The 22,262-nt window shown below is 42.8% G+C and overlaps 1 protein-coding gene and 1 non-coding gene across 3 annotated transcripts in view; one reads left to right on the forward strand and one right to left on the reverse strand.

The window, feature by feature from the left end:
• The window catches only part of Lyplal1 (lysophospholipase-like 1), a 31,280-nt gene extending 16,322 nt beyond the window's left edge, over positions 1–14,958 (reverse strand). The window contains exons 1-2 of one of the 2 annotated variants that reach the window (NM_001105986.3): positions 14,824–14,953; positions 11,564–11,663 (exon numbers count right to left, since the gene is read on the reverse strand). In NM_001105986.3, coding sequence (NP_001099456.2) covers positions 11,564–11,663; positions 14,824–14,917 — 194 coding nt within the window. In that variant the 5' untranslated portion in view covers positions 14,918–14,953. Of the gene's footprint in view, positions 1–11,563; positions 11,664–14,823 lie in introns of both variants that reach the window. The other variant, XM_063272183.1, reaches the window with a different exon arrangement.
• A 1,072-nt stretch (positions 14,959–16,030) lies between these two features.
• Positions 16,031–16,092, forward strand: LOC120096370 (U7 small nuclear RNA). The gene has a single exon (XR_005492804.1). It is a non-coding gene; the product is annotated as a U7 small nuclear RNA (small nuclear RNA).
• The last annotated feature ends 6,170 nt before the right edge of the window (positions 16,093–22,262 follow it).

The following is a 22,262-nucleotide window of genomic DNA, read 5'->3' on the forward strand; positions in this document are numbered from 1 at the left end:
CCAATACTCTTCAAACTATTCCACAAACTAGAAATAGAAGGAACACTAGCTAATTCATTCTATGAAGCCATAGTTACCCTGATACCAAAGCCAAACAAAGACCGGGCAAAGAAAGAGACTTTCAAACCCATTTCCTTTATGAATATTGATGCAAAAATAATCAATAATATTCTCACAAACCAAATCCAAGAACACATCAAAATGATCATTCACCATGATCAAGTAGCTTTCATCCCAAGGATTCAGGGATGGTTCAATATACGAAAATCCATCAATGTTATCCACTACATAAACAAACTCAAAGAAAATAACCACATGATCATTTCATTAGATGCTGAAAAAGCATTTGACAAAATTTAACACCCCTTCATGATAAAAGTCTTGGAAAGATCAGGAATTCAAGGCCCATACTGAAACACAGTAAAAGCCATATACTGCAAACCAGTAGCTAACCTCAAACTAAATGGAGAGAAACTTAAAGCAATCCCACTAAAATCAGGGACTAGACGAGGCTGCCCACTCTCTTCCTACTTAGTCAATAGAGTACTTGAAGTCCTAGCCAAAGCAATCGGACAACAAAAAGATACAAATTGGAAAGGAAGAATTCAAAATATCACTATTTGCAGATGATATGATAGTATACTTAAGTGACCCCCACAAATTCCACCAGAGAACTCCTACAGCTGATAAACAACTTCAGCAAAGTGGCTGGGTATAAAATTAATTCAAACAAATCAGTAGCCTTCCTCTACTCTGCTTAAGGATAAGCAGGCTGAGAAAGAAATTAGGGAAATGACATCCTTCACAATAGTCACAAATAATATAAAATACCTCTGTGTGACTCTAACCAAGCAAGTGAAAGCTTTGTATGACAAGAACTTCAAGTCTCTAAAGAAAGAAATCGAAGAAGATCTCAGAAGATGGAAGGATGTCCAATGCTCATGGATTTGCATGATTAATATAGTAAAAATGGCCATCTTGTCAAAAGCAATCTACAGGTTCAATGCAATCCCCATCAAAATTCCAACTCAATTCTTCACAGAGGTAAAAAGAGCAATTTGCAAATTCATTTGGAAAAACAAAAAACCCAGAATAATGAAAAGTATCCTCAACAATAAAAGAACTTCTGAGGGAATCACCATCCCTGACTTTAAACTGTACTACAGAGCAATAGTGATAAAAACTGCATGGTATTGGTACAGAGACAGGCAGGTATATCAATGGAATAGAATTAAAGACCCAGAAATGAACCCACACACTTATGGTCACTTGATCTTTGACAAAGGAGCTAAAACAATCCAGTGGAAAAAAGACAGCACTTTCAACAAATGGCGCTGGTTCAACTGATGGTCAGCATGGAGAAGAACGCAAATTGACCCATTCTCATCACCCTGTACAAAGCTCAGGTCTAAGTGGATCAAGAACCTCCATGTAAAACCAGATAAACTCAAACTAATAGAAGAGAAAGTGGGGGAAAGGCCTCAAGTACAAAGGCAGAGAGGAAAATTTCCTGAATAGAACATGAATGACTTATGCTATAATATCAAGAATTGATAAATGGGACCTCATAAAATTGTAAAGCTTCTGTAAGGCAAAGAACACTGTCAATAAGACAAAATGGAAAACAACAGATTGGGGAAAGATCTTTACGACTCTCCATTAGATAGAGGGCTCATATCCAATATATACAAAGAATTCAAGAAGTTAGACTCCAGAGAACCAGAGAATCCTATTAAAAATGGGGTACAGAGCTAAACAAAGAATTGTAAACTGAGGAATATCAAATGGCCAGGAAGCACCTAAAGAAGTGTTCAAACATCCTTGGTCATCAGGAAAATGTAAATCAAAACAACCCTGAGATTCTATCTCACACCAGTCAGAATGTCTGAGATCCAAAACTCAGGGGGCAGAAGATGCTAGGGAGGATGTGGAGAAAGAGGAACACTTGTCCATTGTTGGTGGGATTACAACTTAGTTCAACCCTCTGGAAATCAGTCTGCAGGTTCCTCAGAAAATTGGACATTGCACTACCTGAGGACCCAGCTATACCACTCCTGGGCATATACCCAAAAGATGCTCCAACATATAACAAGGACACATGCTCCACTATGTTCATAGCAGCCTTATTTATAATAGCCAGAAGCTGGAAAGAACCCAGATGCCCTTCAACAGAGGAATGGATACAGAAAATGTGGTACATCTACACAATGGAATACTACTCAGCTATTAAAAACAATGACTTCATGAAATTCACAGGAAAATGGATGAAACTAGAAAATATCATCCTGAGTAAAATAACCCAGTCACGAATGAACACACATGATTATGTACTCACTGAGAAGTAGATATTAGGAAAATAAATCTTGAAATACCCACGACACAACTCATAGACCATATGAAGTTCAAGAATAAAGAAGACCAAAATGTGGATGTTTAGGTCCTACTTAGAAGGGGGAACAAAATACTCAAGGGAAGTAGAGGTTGAGAGGGACTTGGGAAGAATAGAAGAGGGGGAGAGGGAAAGGGGGTGGGGGCAGGATCAGATGTGGGAATAGACTGGGGAGATATACAGAGGGTCAGGAAATTGAACAGAGGTGTGTAGCAGTGGGGGATGAGGAACTGGGGGTAGCCACCAGAAAGTCTCAGATACCAGGAGAGCAAGAGGCTCCCAGGACCCAGTGGGGATGAGAGTAGCTGAAATACCCAACAAAGGGGAGAGAGAACCTGTAGAGACCAAATCCAAAGGTCCCGGGTTAGACACAGGTGAGGGATGGGGCCACCCACCCATCTCAAAAATTTTAACCCAGAATTGTTCCTATCTAAAGGAAACACAGGGACAAAGAGTACAGCAGAGACTGAAGGAAAGGCCACCCAGAGACTGCCTGACTTGGGGATCTATCACATATGCAGAGACCAAACCCAGATACTACTGCTGATGCCAAGAATTGCTTGCTGACAGGAGCCTGATATAGCTGTCTCCTGAGAGGCTCTGCCAGAGCCTGACCAATACAGATGTGGATATTTGCAGCCAACCATAGGACTGGGCATGGGGGCCCCAATGGAGGGAGTAGTTAGGGTAAGGATTTGAAGGAGCTAAAGAGGTTTTCAATCCCATAGGAAGAACAATGATATCAGTCAACCAGACCCCTTCAGATCTCCCAGGGACTAAACCACCAACCAAGGAGTACACATGGAAGAACCCAAGGCTCCAGCTGCATATAAGCAGAGGCTGGCCTTGTCTGGCATTAATGGGAGGGAAGGCCCTTGGTCCTGTGAAGGCTCAATTCCCCAGTATAAGGGAATGCTTGGGTAGTGAAGCAGGGGTGGGTGGGTGGGTGGGTGAGTGGGGGAGCTCCCTCATAGAAGCAGCGGGGAGGGAGGGATGGGATTACTGGTTTGTGAAGGGGAGACTGGGAAGAGGGATAACATTTGAAATGTAAATAAATAAAGTAACCAATAAAAAATTAAAAAAAAAAAAAGAATTCCCCAGATAAGGTCAGAGAAAGAGAAGCCCTGCTAAAGAAGGGAGTCTCCATATTGTGTGGAGCCCCAAAGATATCCAGTCATGGTAGACTTCGACTTTAATTGGCAGGATTTTCCCACACTTTGTGGAAATCATAAAATATCTTTGGTAAAACATGGAGAAGGAAGGGCTGCTTGAGACTAGAGACAGGCCGCTGCCCATTCCTTAACAAACTCTCATTTTCTCACCTAAACAGCAAAGTTTGTAGTTTGCTTTATGTGCAAAAATGCCACAGACGAGCTAGACAGCAACACCAGGACTGAAAAGCATCTCAACCAATCACAGTGACTCTCATCTTACCTCTTCCCGTCCTCTCTTAACTCAGTTGTGCACTTGCTTTACAAGCCGTGTAGGTAAAAGCATGGAACTTGTAGCTTAGAGAAGTGAAAGGCAGGGACAAAAAGACACCAGCCAGACCAGGCCTGCTTCTTTGCCCTCTCTGAGACCACCACAGGTGGGGACAAGCCACCACTTCCCACGCTGGTAACAGCACAGCAGACAAAGGGACCTTCAACCTGGAAGCCTGGTTGTATTTAAAAATTTCCCGGGAAAAACTGAAAGAAATCTAGAATCAAGGAAGATGCCTGACTAAAATGTAACAAAATCCCATAAATGTAACAAAAACCCATGCACCTCTAAGGTAACAAAACCCCACACACCGCCTTCGGATTATTAACAGAGCCCTTCAGTAGATGCTGCTTTGGAATGAGCCTTCTTGTATCATGATACATGCACTGAACATCCCTGTCAACGCAGAATACCAAAGTTCCCCTGCCTTCTGCATGTATGGAATTGTTACTGATATGGGAGTGTGTTATTGTATATTACTAAGTGTATACATACATATTGTTTCAGTCCCTATATATGATTTTGGTTTCTGAGAAAACAGATTCAGTTTGATTTTTGCTCATTTCCTCACCTCTGCTCTTACAAGACCCTTTCTCCGTGGTAGCAAACAATCTTAGCCAATCGGAACTACACCCTCAGTACTTTCACATATATACTAAGACATAACCTTTCGACACCACTCTTCTCCTGAGCACTATGGCCTTCATCCCTCTGGACAATCCTCCCTGTGCACCTTCTCGTGGTGAAGGCTGATCTTCCTCAATTCCATCGGAGTCACCGGGCATTTTGGTCCCTGCCAGCCCGACCAGCCCCCTTCCCTATGTATCAAATAATTACATAAATAAATGTTGTTTATGCTCACAGATAAAGCTATTTGACAATTGAATTGCTCTTTCTCCCCATAATGTAGATTCCAGACTCTGTGGACAGGGTCCAAGCACCACCTCTGGGATGACAAGGGGCGGGGCACTCCCTTTCCTAATTGCGCCCCCACCTCCCACCCACAAACCCATTCAGACAGCAGAGTGCTCCCATCCATCAGTGCTGGTTAACCTTGCCTATGCTAAATCATCATATCAATGGAAACAATGACTGATACCATTCATTCTTTTTTTCTAGCAGGATTTAAAGTTTTTCTCATTAATTCAGAAGAGCACTTCTATATTATTGGCAAAGACTTGCCTTCTGTTTCAAGAGATTTTTTTCCTAAATGTATTTTTCGCATTTAAAGTATCCTTTAAATTATTTTATAATTTAATTGGAATATGATGACATCATTATAAAGTATTCTTTTTATCAGATAAAAGAATTCACACTTGAAAGAATTAGAAAGGTCTTCATTAAAAGGTTCATGTTCTGGTTTCCCTGATTTAAATGCTTTTTCCAAGCACACAGATCTTCACACAGAAATAGTCTTATCTAAAACAGTCTTATCTTGATAATCTTGTGTTTCTATTTTTCACTTTTCAAAAGTTAGGGAAACCTTTTCACATGTGATATGACTCAAATTCAAATTCATTTTATCCAATTTGGACAGGTAACTGTGTAGAGAGAGAGGGGGAGGGGGGAGGGGGATGACGGAAGGAAGCAGGCACCATTCTTAGACAAGTGGAACCTTATACCTAAGGTACACTCTATATACAGGGAATGAACTACTTGTTTAATCTGCTAGGAAAGTACAAATTCTGTACTAAGCTTAGGAAAGTCTATAAAAGCATCTCTCAAATAAATTCCAGCATTCCGTGACACCGCAAGGGCAGACTCCTCTGCTGATCTATGCATTTGTCCGTGGGTGCTTCCTGTCCCCTCTTCTTACCACCATCACACTGGACGTCATATACTTACTACATTAGGCAGTCATTCTTTATTTAGTCAAGAAGTCATTCAAAACATTTAGAAAGTTTAAAATATTCATAAATAACTCCTTTTTAAATGTCTCTGGAGATTTTTAGTTAATCTACGTTATTATCCGAGGTTAATGTTTTAAGAGAAAAGCTACGGCGGAGCGCAGGCTCCTGTAGACCGAGCCCTTGGGCTTCTCCCGGCTGTTCTCTATCCAGGTCCTCACTTTCTGTGGGAGAAACAAAAGTGCATAGCTCTGCTCTCACCCCACTAAGTCACCTGACCCCCGAAGCTGCTCCGCTCCGCTCAGGAGACATCTCAGGTACAGTGAAGGCAGAAGGCATCCAGGCCTTCCTCCTCCCAGCCCACTGCACAGGAAAGCAAGGGTTCTGTTCTCAGTCACTGTCACACACGGGGAAGCACCCGGTTCATTGAGACTGAAGTCACAGTGAAGCCCAATTCTAGAGCTGGTACCCAGCCCTCACTCTGGAGTTCCAGTCCGACTGTTGACCTCTAGAGTTCCGTCGACTTCTCTCTCCATTCCCTGCTACTTCCCTCACTGTTTGTCTGTCTGTCTAAGCACTTAAATAAGGATGATATCATAGGCTAAACTGTGAATCATTCTGGGAACTCGGCCATTAATGGGAAAAAATGATACTCGCTAACTCTGTCCCCTTTGACAATGCTTTAGTTGATTAATCTAGGTAGATGCTCCACTGGGTAGAGCCCCGTGTAAATTCCCATATACTTGTCTGTACAGCTTCGGGACTCTCATTTCTCTAAGAAAAAATTAAAACTTTCTGTTTAAATGGGATCGTTAAGATAATTTAATGAGATGAAGAAGACTTTAGAACTCTTTTTGCTAAGAAAACAATCGAGCGTACATAAATCTCCAAGGATGTTAGAATAACCTTTAAATAAAGCATAAAAGATTGTTATTTAAACAGCTAAAAGACTTGGCACATGTGTTATATTCATTCACTTTCTTCCTCAAATAAATCACTTTATTAGCTGGTATAAAAACAGTTCAGACATTACCACAATAAACAAATATGTTCGGCAAAGAACATCTGTGCGGCTCCTAAACCAATCAATCAGTCAGCCCGTCACACTGGTGAAGCTCTGGACTAGAATACATGTCCAAAGCTTTTATTTTTTTAAATAAAAAGGCCCTCAATTGAATACCCACTTCTGTTTTAATCTGTATTCCCCTAAAGTTGTAAGAGCCAAAAGATTATCTGCATCCTTTAGGATAGCAATCTGGCTCTGGTCTCTCTTTGTCCCCATTTCTGAATTCCCCCAGCATGCTCTAGGCTTGAGTGCCATTGGACCAGCTCGGCAGTGACTCGGGAGCATTACATCAGTGTCCTCGCCCAGCCAGGAGCTCCCCATCATTCCCTGTGCTGACTCTAGGCTCCAGTCAGATGACGTCATCAGACATCCTCTCCCGGCCAGGTGCTCCCCATCATTCTGTGTGCTGAGCTCCCACCGACTGAAAAGTCAGCTTCTAAAGGGATCCTTTGACTCCTCGTTGTGGCTTCTATTCTGCAAGGACTCTGTCTCACTAATGTCACCGCTCTTCACAGCATTCATCCCTATCTGAGATTATAATGGTTGCCTTGTTCAATTCAGTCCATACATGAGCAGTGGGCCTCTGGCCTCCTCATGTACACAAATACAGCTGCATGTGTATACCCTTATATGTGCATTCCCCTTGTGAGCATGTGTAATAAATAAGTATCTAAATCTACTGTAGAGTATACGTTTACTGAAAATGACACGCACTCGTTTTTAGGTGGGAAAATGAACAATCCACATGTAGAGGCACACGCAAGTCTGACGGGTTTTAGGATTTTTTCAAATTATCAACAGAATTTATATCATAAAAATTATAAATGGACTATAAAACATTGTTATTTTTTTTAATGGAAGTTCTGTTATTAAATCCAAACTAAGAAAGCCTGTGGTTGTAAACACAGTTAAAATTATGCCATGGAGTAAAAATATTTATTGGGTACTTCCAATTAAAGAGTACAAATCAACATAATGAAAAATACTATTCTAGTTTTCCATTTTAATTAATACAACAAACTATTGTGGACTTGCATTTAATATACTCCTGCCTACCAATTTATAGCTAAGGGAAAGGAGCACTTACGAACAAAAGTGTGACTAATGATTTAATGAAAACACAAGGATAAGCCATTAGAGGCTACGCTGGACAGCATAACAAACAACTATTCCGCTCTTAGATTCTCGGTGGCACTTATGACTATGAAAAATAAAATTATACCCTTGTTTGCCAGCGTTCTGAACATATGTAATGAAAGACATGAGAACCGTAAAAGGGAAGGGAAATGAGGACCTTGTAATTGGAAGTTCTAAAGTTCTGTTAAAGTGGTAAATATTTGCTCTAAGACGGAGAAAAGTCTGTAGTTTGTATTCTGCCTTACTGCAATCAGGGAACAAGATGATTAAATTGAAATATTAAAATGTTTAAATAGTGCAAAAAATGAGAAAAATTGAACACAGGAGAAAAGACAACTGATTTGTAGTCAAGCCTATAAAGTCAATGTTACATTAAATATAAATGGCTAAACAAATCATTTAAAAGACAGAAACTGTTAAATAGATTGAAGATATAAACAAAGCCCAATTGCACGTTGCCTACAACAAACACATTCTAAATACAACTGATAGACAAGCTAGAGATAAAAAGACTGAAAGTTTTCCGTGAACACTAATCAAAGTAGCAAAGTGACAGAAAATAGAAAGTAAGTGTAGGGAAGCTGCTGTGCAGTATACAATTGTTATACAAATTACGCTTTGGGTCGTTATGAGAAGAGTGATGGTTTTGTAAGAAAAAGGTGATTATTAAAGTCCTTTGCTCATGACTCCCAGAACCACTTAAAAATAATTATCGACCATATATAAAATGTACGTTAATACTATCAGCCACCTTACACTATCCCAGTATTTTTAAATGCTGTAAATAACAGCATCAATGAAGAGTCACCATGGTAAAATTTATGAAAAAATTCTTGCCATAAAGTCCTGGCGAGAAGCCAAAGACTGGAATTATATAGGATATTTTATCTGATAGGAGTGAAATGAAATTAGAAATCAGCAACCGTAAGACAACTGAAACAACCCTCAATGTATGAAATTACCAACAGACACCTAATAGCTTCCTGGTTAAGTGTCCGGGAATTTTTTTTTTTGGGGGGGGGGGGTCGAGTTAGAACAGTAACCACACAAGCCCTTACCATAGTCACTGACATTTGCTGAGAGGCCAAGGCCTACACTCTTCCTTTGCATCCAGGCTGCCTTCTGCGTTAGCTCTACAACTGTTACCTTCCTTACTCTCCGAGGATTATCTACTCTGGGAACAAGCTTCCAGGCTCCTACAGAGCCCGAGACTACAAACGGTGGGCTGGAGAGATGTGTCCCAAAGGTGTGTGGATCTGAGTGCAGGAGTGTTGGCCCTTGTCTGTACACCCAGGGCTGGGAGTTGGGAAGAGGTCAGAGAGGGGCTGCTAGGGTCTAGAGCTTGCTGGCCTCAAAAGCAGTTTAGTCAAATGGCTGAGCTCCTGGTTTGGTGAGAGACTGAAAAGAAAAGGTAGAGAGCCTTTAGCCTCTAGCCTCCAGGCACACACACGTCAACATGCACACACACACACGTCAACATGCACACACATGCAGCAATAAAATAAAATGAACTCCAAAGGGTAAAGCCCAATGGAGATGTCCCAGTGCAGAGACTGCAGGAAAGCCCCAGCCACGACCAGCATCAGCTGTTGGCTGTGTGACTAGGCCCTCAGATGAGGGATCCAGTCCCCAACAGACAAGTCAGGAGCCCCACCCAACCTTCAAGCTTTTGCAGGAGAAGCCCCAAGAACAACAGAATGCGATTGAGTCACCACTGTCGTGTCCTCTCTGAATTCCTAAACCACGAAATTTGTGACCTTAATAAAAGTGTTGCCTGGGGGTAATTTGTTACACAAGAATTACACAGGGAACACGAAGGTGATAGAAAACCTTCCAACAAAAATAAAACAGAAAAAATAAAACATTGTGAGATTTGGCTAGAGTCGTGATAAAATTACTGCTCTGATATAAATGGGAGGGAAAAAGAAAATGGGCAGACATAAATGAGACAGAAAATGAAAAGTAAGAGAAAATGGTGCTGGGTAAGATGGAGACCACCGGCCATTCCAGCACTCAGGACACAGAGATGGGTTCCAGGCCAGCCTGGGCTACATGAGACTCTTGTCCAAACTAGAACCAATCAGAGAAAAGAACCAAGCCTAAACTGGCTCTAAAAAAGATTCATGAACTGGTGACCCTGGCAAGTTAAAACATACACACACACACACACACCCCTACTACTACTACTACTACTACTACTACTACTAATAATAATAATAATAATAACAATAACAACATCAAATATTACTATGAGAACTGAAATGAAATACATGAGCAGAAATTTAAACATTAAAAATAAGTATCTTGAAGTCAGTGACAAATTCCAGCAGATACAAATCACTGACTTGAAAATACATAGAAAATCTGAAAACGTGGATTCCACAAAAGAAAACAAATTCATTGCCAATAACTCACCCAAGAGGACCTGAGGTGCAGGTGAGCTCTCTAAGTTCTATCAAACATTCAAAGACGAGGGACACAGGCCTCTAAAGACCGGGACGGATGAACTTTCCAGACATTGGAAGAGGCAGCACAAGCACCACCGGCAGCCCCGAGCACATGACAATATGGAGCATAAAATACTACTGGTTTAAAATTTGAAGAGCAGGGATACAGAATTCATGTTACAACCAGTAATGCGTGAGAGCCAAGGCATGAAAACCATTACATTCTTAGCAAGAGATGCAAACAGACAGATAAGTTCTTAGAATCATGTCCCTAATGTCTTTCTTATTATTTAATCACTCACATTTATGATTAGCCTAAAACGGTCCTTCCAGTGTCCACAGAAATGTCAGCATTCCCTTTTAACGCCCTGGAAACTAACGACAAACGAGCTCTTTTGGAACTTGAGGTGCCAGGGTTAGGGAACACCCAGGAGGGCCCCACCCTTTCAGAGGAGAAGGGGAGAAGGGATGGGAAGGGACTCTGTGAGGGGGTGACTGGGAGGGGACAGCATTTGGGATGTGAATGAATGAGTGAGTGAAGCAACAGAAGAAACAACAGAAGCAAAAACAAGACTAGACTATGAGACATCAGACTTGGTTGCATGACACGAGACAATATTTGGTTATGCAAGAAATAAATTTGTAAATAAGGCCATGTGGATGGTTATTTGATATTTATAAAAAGCAGTTCATTGCCTCAAAACTCCTTCACTCCTGTCTTTATAATTTCCATTAAATGCACCTGCAGGCATCCGTGCCTCATGTCTATCCCGGTTCACTGATTCAAAGAACCTGGGTACTTAGTTAACATCCTTTGAAATTTGGAAACAATGTTACAAAGTTCCTTTCCGGGAATGGGAACCCAGGTCAGAAAGACTATCTTGGCCCAGGTTATTAAGTTTTGGGGTGTGTGAGGTGGAAGGGGGTGTCTGAGAGATGAGCTTTATGCAGACTCACGGGAAGCAGGGTCAGTCAGAACAGCTGAGTTATTCCCAGAGAGGAGCGGCCGGCCACCTGGGAAAGCTTGGCCAATGAGGCCAAGATCAAAGTAAAGTCTGCATTTTTACAGGTGGGAGGTGAGGCCCCCTAATTTAAAATCTCAAATACGGAGTCAAAGGTAAAAACATCAAGCTGGCACACTGATATATTTCATTCCATGGAGTTATACCTCGAGGCCAAATTGAGCGTAGCGTACCTGGAGGGAGCCGTTGGATAAATAATCTTTATGTGCTGGAATGTTAGGTCTTGGTTTAGTACCTGCTTGATCCACTGTCTCAGTCCTTGGCCAGAGTCACCTGACAAAATTACAAAATCCACCGTCAGATAAACATCTTCACAGCACAACGCATTTGAAGGTACTGGACATCTCAGGTCACTGGAGGGCTGGGACAGAGAACCCAAAGAATCCCCACACCACAGGTCAAGGAGAGCTGCTCTTACAGCGGAATGAGTTGACTAAGCTCACAATCTTCATTACTACACGTCTGGAGGCCATGTTTATCAGTTAGAAGGCGCTCCTCATGCTGAGTTTCATTTCTCCTTGTTGACAGTAGACATAATAACTTCTTAGAGAGCGGAATTGCTTTGAGCTGTTGTTTGACACTCTTTGTTTCTCATCTTACCCTTAAAAAAGAATCCCAATGTGACTTACACCGCTGTAGCCGGCATGATCTACAATTTTCCCGGTGAAAACAAGTCTTCAAGGGGGTGGGTAAGGCATTCACTGTACTTCAAATTTAAATGTGAAGGAATCGGATTTTTAACTGTGCAAGACATACTTACATAACCTAATATCACGAGTCTATATTACTCAAGGCCGGAAAGGAAATACTGTAAGAATTAATGTATGCTTATCTGCATGAAGACAGGGAAAGAATCTAAGTGAGCCTTATGTATCACTCAGGAGAATGGGTGAAGGGAGGTGGAGAAGGTAGTGGTTACTGGATGAGGCTTCCACTTCCTGGGGTTTAAGTTCAGCAAGATCTGACTGAGCCCTCTCATAAACACAATATAAGGAGAGAAAGTGACCAAGACACACACAGAACGACCTTTATCAGCCTTAAGGATCAGTGTGGGGCGCAGACATCCATTTAGGAAATCACAAGTATGAAGGAAATAATGGAGCTAAGGGACGCATGTGGGAGGCTGAAGCCAGCAAAGGGACGACCATCCACATCCGTCACCATAAAAGGCACCGTCCCCCCCACCCCCCCAGTTTGGAAGTAGAAAAAGGTTCAAGTACACGTGGTGCAAAACAACATTCATCTGTCCACTCACAAAGTTCTCTTTCTTAAAAACTCGTACGCATTCTACAAGTAGGAAATTCTCAAGAAAAAAATTAAAATGACAAAAAAAAAAAGTTTGTAACCTTATTCCAAAACCGTGGTAAAACTGTGTAATTAGTTTGTTTATATTTGGATTACCTAGAAGCCAAATACTTCCTATTCCTGTAACCCGGACACAGGCTCAAGGCCACTGTAAAATTGTTACCCCCTAATCTAGAGGGCCAAGGCCTTATTCCAGCGAGGTCTCTGATGCTGTAATGAAGCACAGAACCGAACCAACTTGAGAGAAAAGGGGTTAAGTTACTCTCCTAGGTAAGAGTCCAGGACCGAGGGAGGCCGGAAGTTAAGTAGGAGCAGAGGCAGCAAGCACAGAGCACAGCTGACACTGGCTTGTCCCTGTGGCTCATGCTCAATCAGTTTTATACAACCCAGAACCATACGCCTAGGGGAGGCAATGGTGGAGCCTCCTAGTCAGTCAAGACCATTCACCACAGACATAGCCACAGGCCAATCTGAACTGGGCAACTTCTCAACTGAGACTCTCTTTTCTCAGGTGACTCCTGATTCCAGGTGACAATAAAAATTAACAGAACAGGTCAACTCCTAAAAATCCTTTTTTATACATCAGCGGAGATGCAGTTATATAAGAGTGATATACCTGAACATCTGGAAGAATTATTTAGATGAATTTTCTTCCTAATGTACAAAAGCAAGTTTTATAGACACACACACACACACACACACACACACAAAGTATAAAATTCAGAATGGATGACTTTGATTTCAGACATGCATTATAGGTTATAAAAATGTCAGGAAGCAGTAAGTAAAGTGGTCCTGAGGGGGAAAAAGAACAAATTCTAGTTCTTTCTAAAGACACCAAATTAATTACGGGAAGGAATTACAATGTGGGACTTTTGGATGCTCATCACTGAACGCTCTCGGGTCCTGAATCAGTAGCCAGCTAGCTATAAAGGTGTAAGTCACCAGCCAAGTCTTCCCCGCTACACAACTTTTATTACTCTATTTCTAAAATGATACATCCTAGTTGAGGGTTTCCCTCCCCCTCCCACCCAGAATATTAATTCCGAGTCAGACATTTGGGTTTAAATCCAGGCACACAACCAAACAGCAAGTAAACATTTCTAGTCACGTTCTTTCAAAATGAAGAGAACGTCTCACAGTGTCGCTGGGAAGACTCCCCCATCCCCTCGTGTTCTAGTCTGCCATTCCCTTTAAGCCTACACGCGCCTCAGTTCAAATACGGTGTTCCTGAAAAGCTCTGACAGGCCCTTCATTCGCAAACACCTTACTAATATCCAAGTCCATCTTTTCCTTTCCTTACTATTCACTTGGCAGTAGCTCCTGCATCATCTTGTGATTTCCTATCCACTGCTGACTCAAACTAATTGAATTGTTTTTGTTTTTAAATTTAGGTAGGCCCCTTGAGGACACCGGCTGGATCTCATTTCTTTAAAAACAAGTTTTTCCCCCTTTCCTGGGAACTTACCCTGGCCAAGGAGCACTGTGAATGCAAGGATTAGGACAGGAATTCTTGTTTTTTTTTTTTCTCTAAGGGTGCTCCCTAAATGAAGCCGACTTTATACTTACCTCAGAGATTTCATGAGAGGGCAAAAGGGGAAACCAGGGAGGAGGACCATCAAGGATAGGTGGGAGGCGTATGGAAAACCCCGCTGGTGGTGCCAAGCATAAAGGACACAGTGTAAATATGATCCAAGTTCACCGTGAGAGTCAACCTTTTCTATGACACAGGGAAGGCAGACAACAGCTTATGACTCTGTGTGTGTGTTGGGGTGTGTATGTCAGATCACTGGTGGTCCACCCTGAAAACAGTGGTTAATCCATGTATCCATGTGCCTAGAGAAGGTGGTGTGCCTGAACCTGAACCTGGGGGTGGGGTAAGGACAGCCGGGAAGGCTATGCTGTGGGTGGAGAGGTCAAGGACACCAAGGAAAGTGAACACCCTCGGGGAGGTGGCACAGGGAAAGAGAACACCCGCGCGCAGGTAGCACATGGAAAGAGGACTCCCTCTGAGAAGTGGCAGCCTCCTCCCGACCCCGGGCGCTGGCACTAGGGACCTAGGGGACCGAGAAGAGGGTGCTTCCCCAGCTGTAGCGAACGGGGCGGAGACCACGAGACTGTAATGCACCTGAGCCATGCAGGAAGATCAGCGAAGCACTGTGTCTCCCGGCTGGGGACACCACACAACGCCGAAGGTGCACAGCGCTGGGTAATGCAGCCATGGCGGAAGAGCGAGAGCAAGGCGCCCGGCCACGCCCCTAGCGTCACGGGGCCGCGCACGCAGGCGAGCTGCGCCGGCATGGGTGTGCGCATGCGCTTCGGAAGGCGTTCTGCCCCTTTATCAGGCCAGGAGTGAGCTGCCCTGTGTTCTGCTGTGAGATGCATTCCATAGGTCAGGTTCCTCCATTGTAATAACTGAGAATAAACTTCTGCCCCGAGAATTCGCAGCAGGTTTTAAACTGCAGTTCTAAAGCTCAGGATCACCCCGTTTGGGGAATATTACTGCCTTTAAATTTTTACAGATATAACCATATTTTATATAACCATCCACTTTGGGGCTTGCACCAGATGTTCGTAACTTTTTGCACACAGGGTGAGCCAGCCATATAATAATTTTTTTGTGCGTGTGTCTTTATTTTTCTTTTTTCTTTTTTCCTAATAGTTAACAGACAGATCTAATTGAATGAGCTAGAACTTCACATTCCTTGGCATGGCTGTTAGCAATAATGTGGGTAATGACTGGTGGGAATGAGTACAAGCTGGAGATGGTTGTGCGTGGCTGATGGGAGCAGGAAGTAACGTGAAAATAAGTATGGGATCAAATGACCCACAACTTCAATTTCTGGATGATCCCCTCCCTAAAGAGATCAAATCAGGCACCTAGAGAGAGGCTCCTACATCACTGTCCGCCCTGGTATTCACAGTCCGCAAAGGATAAAGTAACCTCCGTGCCCATCTACATAAGGGTGGACAGGATACATGGTATGTGTACCAGTAAGTACTGGTTGGCCACTGCTAAAAAGGACAGAATTCCAATTTGTGTACAAAATAGTCTGGCTTTGAAAATACTGTTGGTTAAAGGAGCTAGATAGAAAAGGAGAAATTAACTGACTCTGTCCATTTGTCTTATTAGAGTGGGCAAATTTATGAAAGACAGGCAGTAAATGAAGGCTTTCCTTGCCCGGGTTGACCACAGTGGCGTGGGGGGTGGAGGGGTTTGCAAAGCTTCTGTTTAAGGTATTGACATCTTTCAGGAAATGGACAGTGGTGATAGTTACCTGAATTGTTGAGTTATTTAATGCCACAAAACTTTACCTTTAAAAATGGCTACGACCAAGTGTTACAGCTCTTTTAGAATTTGTCTAGCAGGTTTTCTGACTTTGGTCGGAAACCCCCCCCACCCCCAAAATGGCTATGACCGTCAATTTTATTGTAACTTTTCACTAAAAGTCTAATTATAGGCAAAAGAATGAAATTATCTCTTGCATAAACATTAAAAACAAAATTTAATAATAGGACTGCAGCCCCAGCGAGTAGTTCTCTTTTTTTTTCCATGCAAAATTGGACAAAGCAACCCCGGAGAGAGTTTATCGGACTAAACTACATAGTACTATCTAGCATCTTTAAGCAATTATAAATTACATCTTACTTTTTAAGGTATTTGCCTGCTCCTGAGTAACGAGCCTGCTTACTAGCAATCCCCAGTTGCTAGGATACACTTGATGCTCTCACGATTCTGTACTGTACCCCACCAGTGCTGTTGTGGGGATGCCCTATATGCCATTATTGCTATTAATCAGCTAATTAGAAAGAACCTGAGTCGGTTCTCTTTATACCACAGATCTGCTACTGGGAGTAAGAGAGTGAAGTCTTTTGAGTTCAGAACAGGGCCAGCTCTGCTCTGAGAGCTGGGTGGAAGAGAACTGCTGTCTCTAGGCCTGCACTCCTTTCAACAGTTCCAGAGAGCACTCAGCAGGCAGGCAAGAAGAGCAGTCTGGTACACCTCACACTCCATTCACTCCTGCAGAGCCTTTCTGTGACCTACCTTGTAACAGACAAATAGTCAACTAAGAACAGAACAGTTTGGTAGCCGCCATCATCGTCGTCGTCTTCTTCTTCTTCTTCTTCTTCTTCTTCTTCTTCTTCTTCTTCTTCTTCTTCTTCTTCTTCTTCTTCTTCTTCTTCTTCTTCTTCTTCTCCTCCTCCTCCTCCTCCTCCTCCTCCTCCTCCTCCTCCTCCTCCTTCTTCCTGTTACTAAGTAGGCCTGTGTACCTAGTCCTTACGAGGTGCTGAACCATGACATAGGTAAATTCCCACAACTGAACTGTGGCTACTGACGCATGACAACGTAGCTCACTGGATAAGGAACTTGTCCCAAGATAATCCAGAGTCGTTGTTAGACCCTGGGCTAACATGTGTGCTCCACCAGGACCCTGGTTCTTAATCCTTACCCACACTCTCCCACTGGCCCACAGAAGTAAGCCAAAAAATACCCTAATTGTCTTCCTTAGTTTTAATGGTCAATTTGAAACAATGTAGTGAGTCACCTGGAAAGAAGGAAACTCAATTGAGGAATTGCTTAAATATCTTTGGCCTGTCAGCATGCCGGTGGGAGATTTTCTTCATTGCTAATTGACATCAGAGGACCCAGGACACTGTGTGCCACTGTTTCCTGGGAAGGTGATGCTGGGCTATGTAAGGAAGTTGGCCACACATGATCCCAGAAGCCAACCAGGACACAGCATACCCTCCTGGTTTCTGCTTCCATTCCAGCTTGCATCCCTGCCCCTGGCTTCCTTGAGGATGAACTATGACCTTGAAGTGAAGTCCTTGCTTCAGACTTGCTTTTGGTCAGAGTGCGTCCTCACAGCCACAGGGAGCAAAGGAGAACACAAGCCATCATTATTTTTTTTTAAGCATTTCTTTAGTTCTCCTCGGATGTCTTGGTGCTAGTTGCTGCTCTTTCTCCAAGTGAATGACTATCAGTCACAACAGGTAGGTAATAGGGACTGGATTCCTACCTGCAGGCTAAGGGTTGGCTCCTTGCCTGCAACTTGACCCTTCCTGGAGTCCCAGTCACTGTTAGACGGAGCCAGATTCTTCTGAACCTAATCACTGCTCTCTTTCGTCTTTCCTCGATTTGAATGGCGAGCTATGGTTGCTGTCCCTTTCATCTATAGCTACAGAACAAACAGAAGGGTTTCTATTCCTGTATTTAGAGATGCCATCTGGTAGGCACACTGTTGGGGCTGTGTATCTTTCAGGTCCTGTCAGACTTTGAGACGTAATTAGGTTTCAGGCTGTCTGACTGCTTCTTTCACCACAGATCTTTTGCTCTGTTGCATTGGTGATGGGAAAATCTCTGGAGGGTTTTCGCTGCTACATTCTTTCCCTCTTCCCACATCTTCTTGTCTCTTTGTTGCTGCTGATACACTTTTAGCCAATCTGTTCATACCCCGTATGATAACAGCAGCAAGACCCAAACAGCCAGCATAGAGCACACAACTAAAGCAAAGAAAAGGAGCTGGGCATTGTGGCACTCACCTTAGTCCCCCCACTGGGGAGACACAGCAGGCAGATCTCTGAGATCCAGGAGCAACCCCCTGGTGGTGGTGGGAGACACAAGGTCAGGGTTTAATTTCCTATGCTGTGTTTAGGAATTCTTTAAGGTGAACATGTTATCTTTACAGAGCATGGGAAGGTCCGGCCCTTGGAGTGCAGCATCTGATGTTTTAGATGGTGGCAGTTACATGAAATTCAGTCAATCACACCTTTACTCATTTATGAGCCTGACTTTGTCTTTTCTGTGGGTTGGGGTTTTTAATTAATTAGTCATTAATTTTACTTGTTATCACTGAGCGCATTATGTGAATAACATTGTTGGTGTGTACACATGTGGAGGTCAGAGGACAACTTTGTGGAGTCACCAGGCATGCATAGTACGTGCCTTAACCAGCTCAGCCCCCTTGCTAACTTGGTTGTTATTTATCTACTGCTGCATTTTGCAAAAACACAAATATATATAATAAATACACATTTCTCAGGAGGCCCCAGACACAGGTGACTTAATACATTTATAAATTGGCAAAGCAAATTCCCTTATCCATCTAAGAGGGAAACTAGGAGAATCTTAAAGGTCCCGATCCTTATCAAATAATAAAGCATTTTCAACCTTTAATGTAATCCTGGGCTTCACTCTAGGGGGTTTAAGCTTTAGAGTTTAGGCCTTCTAGATGCAGGTGTGTGGACTTCCCTTCCTGACCACTGTGGCACTCTCTGGAGGTCTCTTTCTCTTTCAATTACCCAGGGCATCATAAGCTGGGCTGGGAAGCATTGGTAAAGGAGAGAGAGAGAGAGAGAGAGAGAGAGAGAGAGAGAGAGAGAGAGAGATTGCTCACACAAAGCATAAAGCCTTGGAGTGTTTCTGGTTTTTCCTGTTTGGTTATTAACAGAGTGATCAATGCTGAAGCAATGCCCTGACTCTTGGGGAGGATTGGAAATGGAACGTTTGTTCTCGTGTTAATTGTTCTCTCAGAGTCTTACTGCCTCAGTCTGCAAACGTAGCCCTAGCCTTAAAAGCTTCTAGCCTCTGTACAATCTAATCTAGGCCTTGAAGGTTTTCAGCCCCTGAGACTTACTACTGAATAAGCTCACCCTTCTAGTTCTTTCTGAGCTCTAGCCTCTCTCTCTCTCTCTCTCTCTCTCTCTCTCTCCCTCCCTCCCCCCCCTCTCTCTCCTCTCTTCTCCTCTCCTCTCCTTCCTTTCTTTTCAGCCTGCATTACTTTCTTAAGTAGCTTCCCTTTCCTCTCTCTTCTCACGAGAATGGGGTATATTTTATTCTGTCAAATCTTTCTCTGATTCGTCACTTTGTCTACCCCTCAATTAGACATCACATTCAAACATGGCTGCTTCCTTCTGCCAACTAACTATACCTTCATTGTTTGGGATTAAAGGTGTGTACTAAGGGTGTGTCTGTATTCCAGCCAGAGGGATTAAAGGTATTGCTAAGGGCTGAGCCACAACTAAAAACAGTTTTTTTTTTCAGTAACTAACACAATCTTGGGGTTCACAATGCAATCAAATATCCTGAAACAGAGGACAGTGGACATTCCCAATCAGTGCCCTTAGCTCAATCAGTGCCCTTAGCTCAATCAGTGTATAACCTGGGCTCTTCACCTTGCCCCATGCCTCTTCTCTACCCATTTGGTCACTTCTAGATTCCTGAGTTACTCCTCTAAGTCCACCTACCTTCCCAGCAACCTCTGCATCTACTGTACTGTCCTACATAGTTGAGGATTATTATTCCATCCCTAATGACAGCTTTTGGTGGAACAGTCAAATCCAGAGGCAGACTCAGCAGAAATTACTAATCAGGCCCTGTCCCCTTGAGGGAAGGAAATCTCATCCTACAAATCACTGAAGCTGTAGCATCCCAGAAGTTAAATATAAGAGAGAAAAGCAGAAGACGTATCACTGTCAGTACAGTTTGGGCTCCCACACTCTGCCTGATTTGTTTATTAGTTGTGTAAGTCCATGAATATTGTAATGCTGTGATGGGAATAAGGATTTCCGGTCCCTCACAGGGATGACAGCTGTGTGCCATTAGACAGTCTACTGCGTCTCACTGGACGTGTTCTCCAGCTGCATAGTAAGGGAGCCAGGCTTAACAACCTCGCCAATTCAGTGATTTCAGGACTGTGAAAAACTCACACGTTCAGCTGTCTCCATCGCGTTCCCATGGCGATGTCTACAAGTTTAAAAGAAGAGAATAGAATGATGGCTGATCTGAAAGTATCTTTGCTGTTCATTTTATTCTAGCATGGACTACTTTCAGAGAGGTGGTGTGTGTGTGTGTGTGTGTGTGTGTGTGTGTGTGTGTACACCATTGACCCTTAGACAACAGTCGATGTGAGGATATGATAGTGGGTTTCCTGTATGTACAGCTATGAGCTCATAACTGTATCTTCAGACAATAAAGAAGCTTTGAAGCTATTGCTGACTCTCATTGTGAAAGCAAATCAATACCGCTCCTCTTTTAAATGACTTGCTTTCTTGTGAAGTGGTGTAATGTCAGTCTTTAAAAGCAAGTAGATATTCTTGGGCCAGTGAGATGGCTAAGTGTGTAATGGTGCTTGCTGTCAAGACAACTAATTTATGTTTGATTCCTGGAACCCACATGGTGACCAAAAAAAAAAAAAAAAAAAAAAAAAGTCTGCCACAAGATTTCCTAGGTGTAACCCCTGGTATGCATGTATCTATACCCACACAGACAATTATTAATTAATTAATGTGATAAAATATATTTTTAAAAACAAGCAAGTAGTCTTTGGGTAGATTGAAAATAAATGTAAGGCAATATGTCTAAAAGAATTCAAGGGAGGGTCTTTGAGAAATATGTATATTTTCATATTTACATACCTAGTAACCAAAGGCTGGAAGGAAGCCAGAAGTTCACAAATGAACAGAGGAGAATAAGAGTGAGATGTTATTTAGCTTTAAAAAGGAAGTGAGTCAGGGTTGGGGATTTAGCTCAGTGGTAGAGCGCTTGCCTAGCAAGAGCAAGGCCCTGGGTTTAGTCCCCAGCTCCGGGGCGGGGGGGGGGGGGGGAGGAAGTGAGTCTTGTCACATGCTCTAATAGGGACAGATTTATAAAGTCATTCATTAGAGGACAGTTTATACTGTGTGACTTTTTCTCTCGGGTATCGGAAGTAATAAAATTCATAGAACACACAGAGTCTCACAAGTCCAAGCACAGAATGGAGAGGCTATGAAGTCACTCTCGTGGGAAAGCCTTCTTTTTTAAGAAAACATAAGTGTCTCCAATGTCTAACCTTTTAAGACTCACAAGTTATTGTATAACATGAATTTTATTCATGTACTTCTTAACTTTCCTACACACACATGGGACATTTTTTGTCTTGCTATTGCTAGTGTCCAATTTATATGAAAAGATTTGTACAGGATTACATTTTTAAAATATGCCTTTGCAATGCCTCTGCTGCCAGGAACCGATGCCAGTTTTCCAAATGTTCTTTAGGAACAGCCCTGCTGATCTTCCCTGTTGTGTCTGCAGCCCTGTCTCCTGTCTTCTTGCTACATTGTACACCAACCTTGGGCCAGATACAATGCCCTACCTCCAGCTTTCTGCTCCCCTCCATCTTGCTCTGCCAGCTCGCTAGCTCGCCAGCTCCTCTGTTTCCCTGGCTGGCTTGAAACTTGCTCTGCAGACCAGGCTGATCTTGAACTCACAGAGCTCCTCCCACCTCTGCCTCCCGTGCTGGAATTGAGGGTGTGTACTGCCACCCCCAGCCTTGTCCATTTTCTTTATGGTCTGCATTCTGTGCCTGCATTGGTCCTCTTTTGTTTGTTTACCAACATGTAGCTACCTGAAAGCATCACGGAATAGGCAGTACACAAGCAGCTGCTGAAACCTCTGAGCCTTACTGCTTCGGGATGAAACGTAAAAAAGAAAAAAGAATAAGAAATGCACCGCTCAATAGGTTTATTTTTGGATTTTTACCAAATTAATTTTTACCCAATATAGTGTTTTTATTAAGTATTTGGGAA

The sequence above is a fragment of the Rattus norvegicus genome, chromosome 13 (genome assembly GCF_036323735.1).
Source record: "Rattus norvegicus strain BN/NHsdMcwi chromosome 13, GRCr8, whole genome shotgun sequence".
Lineage (NCBI taxonomy): Eukaryota > Metazoa > Chordata > Mammalia > Rodentia > Muridae > Rattus > Rattus norvegicus.